The sequence below is a fragment of the Hibiscus syriacus genome, unplaced genomic scaffold (genome assembly GCF_006381635.1).
Source record: "Hibiscus syriacus cultivar Baekdansim isolate YM2019G1 unplaced genomic scaffold, ASM638163v2 tig00112281_pilon, whole genome shotgun sequence".
Lineage (NCBI taxonomy): Eukaryota > Viridiplantae > Streptophyta > Magnoliopsida > Malvales > Malvaceae > Hibiscus > Hibiscus syriacus.
Window position 1 is genome coordinate 1572015 of NW_024063292.1, and position 15138 is coordinate 1587152.

Sequence of the window (15138 nt, forward strand, 5' to 3'; positions counted from 1 at the left end):
CTTAGCTCGAGTTTGAAGCCGATTATAGGGATCAAATTCATTTTATTTGGTAAGTTCAAGCAATTCAATATTTTCCGAAACTCGAATTCGAGCCAAATTTTATTAAGAAAAAACCCAGAAAATTGGGAAAAAGATAAATACAAAAACAAGATCAACCAAAGAAACATCTCACATAAGATTAAAGAAAAAACCCAGAAAATTGGGAAAAAGATAAATACAAAAACAGATCAACCAAAGAAAACATCTCACATAAGATTAAAGAACAAAGATTTATTAAAAAAAAAAACAGGAAATGGGGGGAAAAGTGTAGGTACCTGAGATGAAATGTAGCCATTAGAGATAAAAAAAAAATTGAGAGGGTTTCAAGGGAAAACAATGGAGACTTTATAAAAATGTGTAACCTTTTGCCCGCGCAAATAAAATGACAACATTATCCCCATTGACCCAATTGGACAAATCCCGTCTCTTTCCGTGGTCTCCGTTTGTTTCTCGAGAAATTCTTCTAGGGTTCCAATTCCAAAAATGGCAAATAACAGCAATAAAGAAGAGCCATCCACTGCTCCAAAGCCTAATCGTTGGTACAATATAAGTTTGGGATCTTCCTTCAAGGACCAACACCAGCCTTCCTCCAAATTTTGCACTTTGCGTTGTAAGTTCATTTTTGCTCTTAATTTTTCTATGTTCTGTTTGGTTTCTATGAAAACCCTTTCTCGTTTTAAGTAGCCCACCTAGTTTAATCCTTTTGAATTAGAATATCTTTGATTTTCATATCCAGCCTTGAATCTCCAACTTTGTGATTTCAGATTTGGTATTTATGAGATTAGAACTTTGTCCATTAGATAGGAATTATACATTTAGGAAATTTTACTCGGTATCTGTCAGATATGGTTTATGTATCAAGATCAAGGTCAAATTTTCAAGTTTTCTATGTATTTGGAGTGTTATCCATATTTGGATGTGTCGGAGAATCCGAAGCATTACATCTTTGTTTGATTCTGTTTCAGATGAATTTAAACCAGCATCAATTGATAAGAACCAACCAGGATTACTCCACAAGTCTAAGGATAATCGAGTTAAGGTGGAATTTGAAAACAATCAGCCTGGGAAACCCAAGGTGACATTTGAGGGTGCCAGTGAAGATTACAAGGACAACGATGCGGTGTTGTTCTTCGATGGTGAGACGTTACGGTTGGAGCGTTTACATCGAGCTGTGAAGCGGTTGAGGCATAACCGGCAGCCTGGTGAGTCAGCATCCTTGGCTGCTTCAGCTGGCCCTGCTGCAGAATCTTATTCACCTCCACTTGGTAAAGGAGTAAAACCTGAATCTTCAAACAAAGCCTCGGTTCCGCCATTGCCTGTGAGTTTACTTGACCCTGCAATTTTATGCATCTTTTGGGCCATTACTGTTTTAGCAAGGCCTACAATATATTGACTTTTCTCTTTTTTGAGTTTTCGATGTGATTTACAGCTTCGGGTGGAACACATTGATACATCCGACTTCGAGAATGGAGGTGAGGTTCTTTTGCTTAAGAGAATCTAATATAATTTAGGGTTTCATCATCTTGATTTTACTGGTCTATCTTAATTATGGTTCAAACTTAAATCGTCCTGATGAAATCCTAATCGAAGGAGATTGTTTCTTCTATTTGAAAGAAGGTACTTGGCCAGGGTAGGAATTATATCGTGTTTGAACGTTTGAGTAAAGAACAGTTTGCTTTTCTTTATTGTTTAATGTGGCTTGCAGAGTTCTATATAGTCTTTCTCGAACAAATAGGCACTTTCAGGACGTCTAAGTAAAGGTAGCATTTATCAGTCTAACATTGTCGATTAAACATTCCCAGTGATAGTTTCTTCTGTCAGAAATAAGGTATCCAGCTAGGCTAGGAAGTTTCTCATGTTTGAGTGCCTTTCTCGAAAGAATAGGTAGGTCCGTCATTGTCGAAATCCTTTTTGGAGGGCTAGAGGATACTAAGAATTGAAATAAAGGACAATCATCTTTACTCAGCGTCAAAACTCGGGTGGCTGAGCTTTTACAGGTTTACTAACCACTTTGTATTTGAAGAACTTGTTTTTTGATAGTCATAAAACATGTCAACCTCTTACTTTGACTGCTCATATTGCAGAATCCTGGAAGGAGAAGAACTCTGAGTTCCTGTCGTCAATTCCAAATAAACCAACTGTGTCACCGGATCGTAAAAGTTATGAATCGGAAGAACTGGTGGATATCGTCAATGACGACGACGATAATGATGTTTTGGGGATAGCTAAAGAAGATAATGGTTCTGAAAATGTTTCAACTGGTATCAGTATTGATAAATACGAACCACATCACAATGACATGGATGATGAGATTGCTGATGTAGATGTAAGTGACGATGAAGAACAAAATGTGGGGCGGAGTGCAGCTGAAGCTCTTCGAGATCGAGTAAATGCAGAAGAGAAAGAAGAGCATAGCTTGAGCTCAAGCAGTAGCAGTGGAAGTGAGAGTAGCGGTAGTGGGAGTGGGAGTGGGAGCGGGAGCAGTAGTAGTGATAGTGAAAGCAGTGATGGCGGTGATTCAGTCATCTCTATTTAATTGGTTAGACCAAGTAGCTGTATAACTCTCTGTTACTCAGATTGGAGGTGAGTGTCGGAAACGTTATATTTCCGATATGGGGGGTGCTCAATTTTTTTTCTAAGTTTCCTCAAGTAATCAGCGAATCAAACCGCGATACTCGTGTCCGAATGCATGCTGGACAAGGTTAACGAAATGAAGAAATGGGGTATAGGTGGAACTGGCTTGGCATTGTTATCAAATTAGTGGTTGCTAAACTGGGGTTGTCAACATTATATACCATGTAGCATTGCAATTACTGAAAGTCTTTTATGCAGACATCAATGAACTAACGGTGTTTAACCCAAATGATTCAAAAGAGTTGGATTCTAGCTTCATTGCATATTCTCTTTCTTGATTTTCCTTGGGTTTAGTTTCCTTTTGTTGTGAAAAAAAATAACAACTCAATATCATTTTGTTGACATTCAACCCCTAACTGATATATTTTTGGTTAAAGAACAGTAGACCAAATTGATAGAATTTTAAAGGCATGATGATAAAATGAACCCCTAACATTTGATAAAATTACAAGAAGGTCGTTCCAAGTCACTTTGAGTACCTCAAGCTCAACGTTAATTATGAAAGGAACAATACTGTGATGGTGGAGGAGTTGTTGAGCATTCACGATAATGCACCTAAGTCTGTAAATGTTAGAGCCATTAATTCTCAGCAGGAGCAACAAACAAAACAAAAATGGTCTTGGCCTTGAACCCCCCCCTCGCTCTCCAGCTCTTCAAATTTTGATTACATATATCATTACATAAAATTATTAGAAAATAATGTGCACCGCTGATAAGGAGAGACAAAATAACATGGAAAATGAAAAAAAATATATATATTTAAAAAAATTCACATCAAACTTTTTAATTGCAAGTGATTAAAATAGTAAAAACATAAAACTATTGACAATTTTGTTAAAATATAGTTTGGTCAACAAAGTAAAAATAAAATAATAGTTTGATGGTTAATTGTTTAATTTATCAAAAATTTTATTCGGATAATTTGAACTTGTTCTTCCACTCAATGCTGACCGTTTGGGCTGAAACAATGTGAACCGGTTAGGTTAAAAAGGGTTAAATTATTTTTATTATTTAAACTTCATTTAGTTGTTTATTTTAATTTATTGAATGGTGAATTTATTTATGAAATTTATTAAAGAATATTTATATTTAAAATTTATTTTGATAGAAACCACTAATTTTGTTAAAGTGAAAATATCTAGAATTACAATAAAAGATTACAATTATAGTCATAAATTAAATATATAATAAAGATATCTTCTTATAGTTGTAAATTAAACATATAATGAGGATATTTTCTTAAAATGGTTAGTACAAAAAAACTAGAAACTTAAACACACAATAAGCCTAAAAAAGTTAAATAAACTAGCAAAAAAAAATACATATGAACATATTTGACCGCATTAGTAAACGAATCATAAAAGAATATTAAGTTATTGAAAAATCACATTCAAATTGTAAATCAAAATCGAACGATAAGAGAAAAACATTCACATATACAAATTACATATTTAAATCCAATCTGAAAATTTAAAATAGAGAAAATTAACTACATAATAATAAGTGACATCTTTATTAATCGTGATGATGTCAAATATAACCTTAAAAAATATAACGAAACAACAATCAAATTATAAAAACATACTAAAAAATAGAAAATAAAATGTGCCACAAAAAAAACAGAGAAAAATATATCATAAAATAAAATAATTAAAAATTAAAAAAGAAAAAGATAAGATATTAAAAAATACTAGTTAAAGATAAAGAAAAAAGTTAAGATGATATTTAAAATTTATTTAAATTTTGTAAATACTTTTCTTTCCATATATTCAGTATATGTATTTAAAAGATATTAACAAATTAAATACGTATAATCTGAATAAAGTATAGTATTTATACCGGTGCCATAAATGCCTTGGATTTTTTTTCCTTACAAAAGGTAGAAAGACATAAAAGAGAGAGAAAAAAGAGGGCGAAGGCAACGCCTTTTCTTTCTCTTCTTCCACAGTATTTATCTGTGAATGATCTTCATCAACTTTAATTCTCTTCTTCATCTTTTTCTTCAATCTGAATTTCATCACTTTCTAAAAGCTCCAATTGCCGGAAACCAAATTTGGCTTTTTTTTTAAAAAAGCTTCAAAATTCATATATATATATATATACAAACTTGAAATCAGCCATGAAAATCCCATCTGCGTTACAATCTTTTAACCTCTGAAAAACCCTTTACAGCATTGCAAATCAAAGCAATTCCATTGTTTTCATTGACCCTTTTTGTTGTAGAGAAAGAAAAAGATGAAACCAAATCGTCACATGATCAGTTTCTCCTTCTTGTTTTGGGCAACTTTGTTGGTGAGTGTGGTGGACCCAGACCTCGCTTCCGACAGGGAAGCCATGGTGGCTCTTCGAGAAAATGTTCGTGGACGCTTACTTTACTGGAATATTTCGAGCAATCCATGTAATTGGACTGGTGTCACTTGCTCTTCAAACCGAGTTGTCGAGTTAAGACTCCCTGGAATGGGACTTTTAGGTCAGCTTCCTGTTGGTATGGGCAATTTAACTCATCTTCAAACTCTTTCTCTTCGGTTCAACGCCATTTCTGGATCAATCCCTCCCGATTTTCCAAGCTTAATGCCCTTCGATACCTTTACTTACAAGGGAATCGATTCTCTGGTGAGATTCCTGCTGTTTTGTTCACTTTGAAGAATCTGATAAGGCTTAATCTTGCCAACAATAATTTCAGTGGTCCGATTCCCGACAGTGTTAGCAATTTGACTAGATTGGGTACTTTGTATTTGGAGAACAATCACTTATCTGGGTCAATTCCGGATATTAATTTGCCTTCACTTGTGCAGTTCAATGTTTCTTTTAATCAGTTGAATGGTTCGATTCCAAGAGGCTTATCAAGTAAGCCTCAAAGTTCTTTTCTGGGGAATCTTTATGTGGGAGTCCTTTGGTCTCTTGTAATGGTACTGAAAGTAGTGGCAATAATTTGTCTGGCGGAGCAATTGCTGGTATTGTGATTGTTGTTTGCTTGGTGTTTTATTGATTTTGATTCTATTGATATGTTATGTAGAAGAAAGAGTGGTGAAAAAGTCGATGAAACTCGGGGAAGGGATGCTGCCCCTGCACAGCAGCCTGTGGTTGAAATTCCTGGAGATAATGCAGCAGGGGAGAGTGGTAGTAGAAGTAGTGGGTTATCTGGGGTAGTAAAGAAGGAGGCTAAGAGTAGTGGGGTTAAAAATCTGGTGTTTTTCGGGAAGGTGTCAAGGGTGTTCGATCTCGAGGATTTGTTGAGGGCATCTGCTGAAGTATTGGGGAAGGGAACATTCGGGACGACATACAAGGCCACCTTGGAGATGGGGGTGGTGGTTGCAGTGAAGAGGTTAAAGGATGTGACGGTATCGGAGAAGGAATTCAAGGAGAAGATGGATGTAGTTGGTGCCATGGAACACCAGAATTTAGTTCCATTAAGGGGTTATTACTTTAGTGCAGATGAGAAACTTCTAGTCTATGATTACATGCCTATGGGAAGCTTGTCTTCACTTTTACATGGTGAGTATTTCTTTTGCATTGTGTTTCTTGCTTCTATGATGGTGCTGTCATTGCTGTTCTTCGTTGTGATTTCCGGAAATTGAATCTTAGCATGAATGTATTTAGCAATCCTGCTCATTTGTAAGTGGTACATTAGATTTCTATGGGATTCATTGATTTCCTTTTTGTCTCACTCCGTTTTCTGAATTAGGCATTGAGTTCTTTAGGATTGGATAGTTATAAGTTTGGCATATTGTTATTCAGGTAACAGAGGAGCCGGTAGGACTCCGTTGAATTGGGATACAAGGTCCGGCGTTGCCCTTGGAGCTGCCAGAGGCATTGCATACCTCCATTCCAAGGGCCCCGAAATCTCCCATGGAAATGTCAAATCGTCAAATATCCTACTTACGACATTGTACGAAGCTCGAGTATCTGATTTTGGTCTTGCTCAACTTGCTGGCCCTACATCGACTCCCAACCGTGTTGATGGCTATCGTGCGCCAGAAGTGACAGATGCTCGTAAAGTCTCCCAAAAGGCTGATGTCTACAGCTTCGGTATACTGCTTCTGGAATTGCTTACCGGAAAGGCACCAACGCATGCTTTATTGAATGAGGAAGGCATAGACCTTCCAAGATGGGTCCAGTCAATAGTTCGAGAGGACTGGACTGCCGAGGTGTTCGATCTCGAACTTCTGAGATACCAGACAGTTGAGGAGGATATGTCCAACTCTTACAGCTTGCCATTAATTGCACTGTCCAATATCCCGAAAATCGTCCTTCGATGGCCGAGGTGACAAACCAAATTGAGGAGCTCTGTCGCTCTAACTTGGAGAAAGAGACTCATTAAACCCACGATGCGTATGACTGCTCTTCCCAACAGGCTTCCTCAGCTCAGACGTGCTCCACCATATTTCAGTAAAGAACTGAAAAAAGAAGAAAAGAAAACAACAATCTTTTATTTATTTGGCACGTTTTCATTACGCATGGAAAGAGTTGTTATAGTTTGTGTATTCTTGGGTTCATTGTCTTTAAGAACAGTTGCATTTTTTCTTCAATATTTGATTATAATTTCTACATGATTGTGTGGAGTGTGAATAACTGTCTACACCTTTTGGCTTTAATGAATGATTATGGATTTTCAGCATCGATTATATGCATGGTCTGAATATCCGACCAAGGATTCGGTTTAGGTAGAGCTTATAACATGAACCGACACATAATTTTATATTAGATATGTGAATGAAAAAGTTATGTTAGAAACTTAAAAAATATGAAATTACCATAACGTTATATTTCATTAACATTCGACTCAATTATTTTATTATTTAGATGGGAGTTTGAATATTACAAATCAAGATTAAGGGAGAAAAGGCCGGCTTTAAAGATCATGCTATCCATATCCATTTATGATAATTAATAAATAAAAGTGGTATCCCCCCCCCCCCAAAATTGTAATATATTGAATGAGTATAAATACTGAGTAGATGGACATTATTTTATACAGTTGCCGAACTTGTGTAGATATTAAGTTTTTTTTAACATTCCCAAAAGTTTATTTAAAATATTTATTAAGAATTTAATGGTACAACTCTGCATATTATTTCTTTACTAAATTGCAAAAGATGCTTTCTTTTTATTTGATGTAACAATAAGAGTTGGTGGGCATTGAAGATCTTCACTTAGTGAGTGCTAATCATGTCATTTGCTACTGTTTAATATCATTTATAAGCCAACAAAAAACTAAGTCAATTGTATTTATTTATCCAATGTTATTAATGTTATTAATAATTACTAATTAATAGAGTAATTACTATATAAAAATTAATGGTGTAATTAAAATAATACAGAGTATCTTTTAAATTATTGAATTAGTTTGGTAAAAAAATAGGATAAGGTTGGGTTGTAATTTTTATTTTTTAACTTTTTTATCCGAATCAACGTGACAATTACTGTGAGACAGAGGCGGGGCTAGGCATGATCAACATGTACGGAATACGGCCTCAGAATAGCAAGATCCCAAAAAATTAGATTTATTACTATTGTTACAATAAAAAAAAGTATTATGGATCAGTGGTAAAATTTTTGGACCCAAAACCATAGAACCTGCGGTCGAATCTTGTAAAGGTTTTCTAGTTAATAAAATATTTTTTAAAAAAAATTAAGATTTAAGGGCCTCTTTTTAAGAAATTGCACAGGATCTCAAACGTCCTAGTCCGACTATGCTGTGAGATTATATCAAAAAACTGAAATAAGATTATATTTTAAAATATAGTTTAATTAAAATAGTTATTACAATATCTTATCAAACCATCACTTCAATGTCATTATTCCATATGTCCATTTCCATCCTTTTAAAATCTAAATTAATTATATGAAAATAATAAAAATTATCATTTAAATTTAAATTAACTCAAAACTCAACTATTTAAAAAGAGTAAATCATGTTTTTTTTCAAATAAAATCAAAATACAAGATAATTGAAATATGGGTAACGACCGCTTTGGTCTCTTTTATTTTTAGTTTGTCTTGTTTTGATCATTAGTTTTGAAGAAAAAAAATGTGCTAGTCACTTTTGTTTCCTATATGTCTTACTTTGGTTAATGAGTTTGAAGATGTCGTACGTTAATAAAAATGACCCATTTTATTTTAACCCTTGAATTTTAGACATAATATTAATTTGACATAAATTTTAGATAAAATCTTAATTTATTTTTTTAACTTGAGATAAAATATTAATTTGACCATAAGTCCAATTAAAGTCCCCGTCACTCAACATCATTTTCGACCACCTTCGATTGTCATCATCGGTCATCATCAACTATCATTGCAAATATGATATATGTTTCATCAGAAAATGTGATTTTTTAATCTCCTAAATCCGAATATGATATATGTTTTGTCAGAAAATGATATAAATTTTTAAATGCCAATTCACCCCTTCTTGGCTACCTCGGTTGATCGAACGAGCTTAAACATTGTTATCAAAGTGGGTTACAATCGACGGTTTAACAACCTTGTGAAAATCCTAGAAGAGATCTATCAACTTATTCAACCAACCGATAAAGATGACTTTGAATTCCGGCTCACACTACCTTGAGAACTCTCACTCCATCTTGAGGCCTATTTACTTCAATGGTTCCAACTACTCCTATTGGAAGAATATGATGATTTTTTTTCATTCAAACCACCAATCTTGATGTTTGGGATGTAATCGTTGACGATTCTCCTAACATTCCAAGAAACAGGTCGGAATGGATAAATGAAGACAAGAAGCTTGCCCAACTCAAAGCTAAAGCAATGCACACTCTCTTTTGTGCACTTGGCCCGAATGAATATAGTAGAGTATCTTCATGCTCAAATGATAAGGAAATATGGTACAATTTAGAGGTAACCTATGAAGGAACAAGACAAGTCAAGAAGTCCAAGATTGACATTCTCACTCTTAATTACGAGAACTTTAAGATGAAGCCCAATAAAGATAAAAAGATGATTTTCGATCAATTCACTTCAATAATTATTGATTTAAAGAACTTTGGGAAGTTTATTACAATAAATAAGTAGTGAGAAAGATCTTTGTCTCATTACCTACATCTTGGGAGGGCAAAGCAACCACCATCCAAGAAGACAAGGTCTTGGAATTGTACACCCTCAATGAGCTCATCAGTTCATTACTCACTCATTAGGTGAAACTCCAAAAGAAGAAGGAAGAAGAAGAAAAGAAGAAGAAGAAAAATGATGTTGACATCACTATCAAATCCATCAATGAAGATAAAGAAGATTCAAGTGAAGAGGTGGATGAATAAGATGAAGAGATTGCCAAGCTCTTCAAGAGATTTAAGCAATTCATGTCATCAAAAGAAAAAGAATGGAAGCATGAATCAGAGAATAAGAAGGACCCTATCATATGCTACCTTTGCGAGGAATCATGAATCAGAGAAGGAGAATGACCCTATCATATGCTACTATTGCCAAAAATTGAGACACTTTAATTATGATTGTCCCTACTTAAAGAGGAAAGAATCAACCAAGCCAAAGAAGAAGGCTTTTATGGCTATATAGAGTGACGAAGACGTCACCGATGATGAAAGTAATGAAGTAGCCAACCTTTGCCTCATGACCATCCAAAAAGATTTAAATGTATCGCCCTTAAATCGTATACGTACCTGAATACAAGTCAAAGATGTCACATATCTTTACATACATTATAAGGTTGAAAATCCAGTAAATTTTTAAACTTTTAAAATTTATTCAATTTAATCCTTTCGATAAATAATGTAATAACGTAAAATCATATTATAGCATGCCAAGTGTACCTAAGACTCTCAATGTAATATACAATGAGCTTTTCCATTAATTATTATAGGTTATTGAATATCAAAGATCTCAATATATCGACATAAATAACTTTTCATATCATAACATAATGGGCAATTCATACACTAAACATTTCATTTCCGTATAACATTTATATATCATAATCATCATCAATTACCTTTCTTGAACATAAGTCATCATATTCGTCATGAAATAAATAATCTTAATTATCATGTCAAATGTAATAAAGTTGAATCATTTCAAACATTTATAATAGCATATAACAACGGAGTAACATGAAAACATAATTTATGACATGTTTCATATGTAGGCAGTTTGCACTACTTTTAAAGAAATATTATTCTATATTAATATAGATACTTAAAAATTATTCTGTTTATACCAATGGAACCTAGACTTGAATACGAATCTAACCATATAATTCACTTCTTCTAGTTCTTCTTGTACACTTTATAGTGAATTTCAAAGTTGACTTACAAAAGTTGTTTCGAGCAGAATCTATTGCCCTATTTTTTGACCTATCCTCAATAAAAAAAATTAATATCTTTTTGTATGGTTATTGAAATCAGTAGTCGTTTATTCTCAACAAAAGTAAATTGATATACAAATTTAACAGAATAAAAATCATCTCCTAATCATTTATATAGAATTTATGGTGATTTTCTAAACTTACTGTTTAGATCAAAAAATTGGGCATATTTCACTAACTTATATTTTCAACTAATTAACTAATTCTATTAGCATACCAGATGAACATATATGCATGAGTCACAAAATTTAATAACATTTAGGAGTTACTTATTACCATGTTAAATGCGTCATTGGCTCGTCGAAAGCCAATGTTTTCACGATATCATAAATACAAATTAAATATGCACTCACATGGAGTCCTTAGCTTGCAACTTTTCTTAGAAATTCTCATTTCATCCTTAAGCTCTCCTTAGCTTTAACATTGTTTGATCTTGATTTCAAGCACACAATCTAAATGAACATCATTTACAAAACTTATGAGGAGCATGAAATGGAGGTTAAAGAAGGCCTTATTTTCTTAAAATTTCTAGTTAATTTCATGTTAATTTATAATTTATTAAGCTTAAATGAATTTAAAATTCTTTTTAATTAGGAAATGACAATTTTACCATTAATGAAACTTGATTATTACATCCATACCAAGCCACATGTTGGTTATAATCCTCCAAAGTAAAAGATGAACAAAAAAATATTATACCCTTGACAACTTTATCCATGTAATTTTCCGAGAATTTCAATCTTGCCATTTTCATCCAACGTCCAAATTGAATATGTAAATAAATTCTCAAATCCAATGGTCCATATTATTTTCCATTATTTTAAAATATATAAATAATATTTATAAGCTTAATTTAATATCCTTCAAATTTTCTCAAAATTTATGGTTGATCCGATTTACCGAATTTTACTGGAATTTAACACTTTATAGTTTTTAACATAAATTTTGAATCAAAAATCTGATTCCCAACAAAATGTCATTCTTGGGGTTGAATTATTCGTTTATGGGTTCAAAACACATAACTTTTGAAAATTATACTTTTAGTCCCTAAACTTTTCTAAACTTTATACTTTGGCTACTAAACTTTTAAAATTTATATCTTGGTCACTGAACAAAATTTTGGGATGTTGTAATTCTTCCCCCTTAATAAAATTCATCATCGAATTTTCAATGGGCACATGATGTAAATAGATGAGGATACTACTCTTTTATATCTTGTTCTCTGTTCCAAATAGTTTTTCCAACTTTTGATTTCTCTAATGAACTTTAATAGGTATTGATTTCATAATTCAAATTCTGATTGAATTTCATATCCTCTTATGTGATAACATGAGAAAATATTTGATCGATACTTTAAGAACACTTATCACCATATTAATATAATATATTTTTCTTTTCAAATCTGAATATGTCTTTTGTAGATCTGCAACTATCTAGAGATTATCTTAAATAATCTTTACCCATTACAAAGTCCATTGTAACTCGTTCTTAATTCTCTACTTTATCTTTTTGACATATCAGGCATTTAGAAACAAACTCGGTGATGTTTCTTTCCATGTCTGTCACTAGTATCGACTCTTTCCTTGATAATACAAACATCCATCAGGCTCAACTTCAAGGTCTTTGGTTTCAACTTTTTCCATTTGTTCAATCTTTAACAAGCACTTTTCATCATTTCTTTGAAGATCCTTCACTCGATCTAGCAACTTTAACTTTTATTTTATAATCAAAACACCATATTTCTTTAAAGGCAATTACATATTCGAAACTCCCATAACGTAATTATCTTTTGATCTTATCGTATGAACCACCACATTATCCTTTCCTGAGTGTAACCTATAAGCACATCATCATTCTTTAAGTAATTTAATCCATTTCCTTTATTTTTCACTCCTTCAAGTGAACACATTTTTTGCCTTTGCAATCGATGTAAATATAACATCACTCACCATATAGAAAGTGGCATTATATTTATGAGGTGAACACAACTTTTACTTGAGTAAGATAACACAAAGTGTAAACTATATTTATGAGTAAGATAATTTCCTTCATGATTTTTTATTGATATAAAACATAATGTCGCAACCGTCTTTCGGTTGGGTCCCAGAATTGGGCTTCGACTTGAAAAATGTGGATTGGAGTCGCCACCGATCATTTATTTAAAAATAAATCGGTTGATCGGATACCCTATTTCTTATCTGATCTGCGTCTTACCAGAAATATGTCGGGCTCGAGAGTCGGTTACGGTCAATGAAGGATTAGCACCCTTGAACCGCCCTTTCGGTACTACGTAATTTCCAGTTGTCTTAATTAAGAAAATTGTAATTTTAAATTAAAAGGTAAAATTAGATCATGAATTACTTACCTCTGATTAATTGACGAAAATACCCTTAAAAGTCATAAGATGTGTTAGAGGGAAAACATGAATAAATGAAAAAAATGAAGAATAAAAATAAGTAAAAAAAAATAAAAATAAAAATAAAAGGAAAAATAAATAAATAAATAAATAAATGAAATATTAAAATATATATATATAAATGAGTAAAATAGAAAAATAATAATCATAACAATAATGATAGTAATATGAAAATATATATAATATAAACAAATAAAAAAAACAAAAACAAAAACAAATAAATATATAAATCAAATATAAAAGTATACATATAATGATAATTGGCTTATACATAAACTATTAAAACATACATATACGTATAATGATAAAGTAAAAAAAAACAAAATAAAGATAATTACAATATATATATATATGGTAATAATACGCTTGTAAGTAAAATATTTAAAAAAAGTATATATATATATATAAATAATATATTAAAAAATAACCAAATGAATATAAATAAATAAAAAAATATGTATATAATAATATATAGTGTAAAAAATCAATTGAAAATCATTTAAAAAAACATACGTATATATTTATATAATGACAATAATGTAAATAATAAATAAATAAAAATATCCATACAATAAATAAAAGGACTAATATAAAGAAAATAAAGATTGGGGCCAAATTTGAAAGACAATTAACGTTGATATTGTGCATTAGGGGGATAAAAACTGAACACGCCTCGAGGTAGATCTAGGTTCGAAACTTCGAAACCCCACCCATTTTTGGTCATCGGCGCAACCCACGTTTTGGGTTATTCGATCCAAATCTCAAGAAAAATAACGTGCACATGAGAGAAATGAACGAATAAAAAAAATGCTACCTTTTATTTCCTTTTCGAATCGTTTACAATAGCTTTGCCTTTGTATTTTCCGTGCTTTCCTCTGTATTTTGTCTGTAAATCGTGTGTTACAATAGTGAGTTACAATGGCTATTTATAGTGCTTGTGGATCATATCTTTAGGAGTTTAAATCATAGTATAACTCTATCCTATTTTTAGGAGTTTGAATCCTAGCAAAATTCTATCATATTTTTAGGAGTTTGAATCCTTGTAGGACAAAAAGGTGTGTTGACAGCTGCCCCTCTTTGCCCATAGTCGTGTAATGGGGATAGGGCAAAGATTAAAAGACACACTTTTCGTTCGGTGGAGTTGAAAATTGACTCTGATGTTTCAATAACTCCCTGTCGAATTGAGTTACGGATGACTCCTTCGTCATTAAGCCGAATTCATCTTGAAATGATATGAAATTGAAGCCGTAGTTCGGAATTTTTATCAGTACGTGTCTTCTCGTTGCCCTTCGATCTTCTTCTCGGTTTAAAGACCTTGGATTGGAATCGAACTCAGAAATCTTCATTGACAGATAGCTTTTGCTTGAAATTGGTTGCTTGTCACTAAAGCACGGTTAACCCAGGTCCTCTTCTCGACTTGAAAACCTCAACTTCAACCGGAAAGTAGTGCGATTGATGTGTCATCGAGCTGAATGGAATCAAACTCGATAATTTTGATGGCAGATAACCCTTCTAGCCTTGAGTTATACTGTAAATGATGTGCCTTGGAGCTGAGTGTAGTCGAACTCGAAGGTCTTTGTTAACAGATACTCCTTCTTTGAGTTGGATATCCTTCGTCGTGAAGTTGAAATCCAATCTAAAGATGGATGATGCTTGTGTGCACGATTCCCTTCGTCGTGAATTTGAAACCGCGGGTGGCCCCTTCGTCGTG

The 15138-nt window shown here is 32.8% G+C and overlaps 1 protein-coding gene and 1 pseudogene across 2 annotated transcripts; both read left to right on the forward strand.

Annotated features, from left to right (window-relative positions):
- The first annotated feature begins 425 nt into the window (after positions 1 to 425).
- On the forward strand, positions 426 to 12357 carry LOC120177114 (ELL-associated factor 2-like). 2 transcript variants are annotated; one of them, XM_039183349.1, is made up of 5 exons: positions 426 to 649; positions 1005 to 1357; positions 1469 to 1511; positions 2124 to 2594; positions 12346 to 12357. In XM_039183349.1, exons 1-4 carry the CDS (start codon positions 523 to 525, stop codon positions 2573 to 2575), a joined length of 975 nt encoding a protein of 324 aa, XP_039039280.1. In that variant the 5' UTR covers positions 426 to 522; the 3' UTR covers positions 2576 to 2594; positions 12346 to 12357. The 2 variants fall into 2 exon arrangements, with proteins under 2 accessions (XP_039039280.1, XP_039039279.1); XM_039183348.1 differs by lacking the exon at positions 12346 to 12357 and having other exon boundaries at positions 2124 to 2929.
- On the forward strand, positions 4723 to 7183 carry LOC120177113 (annotated as a pseudogene).
- Positions 12358 to 15138: the final 2781 nt, after the last annotated feature.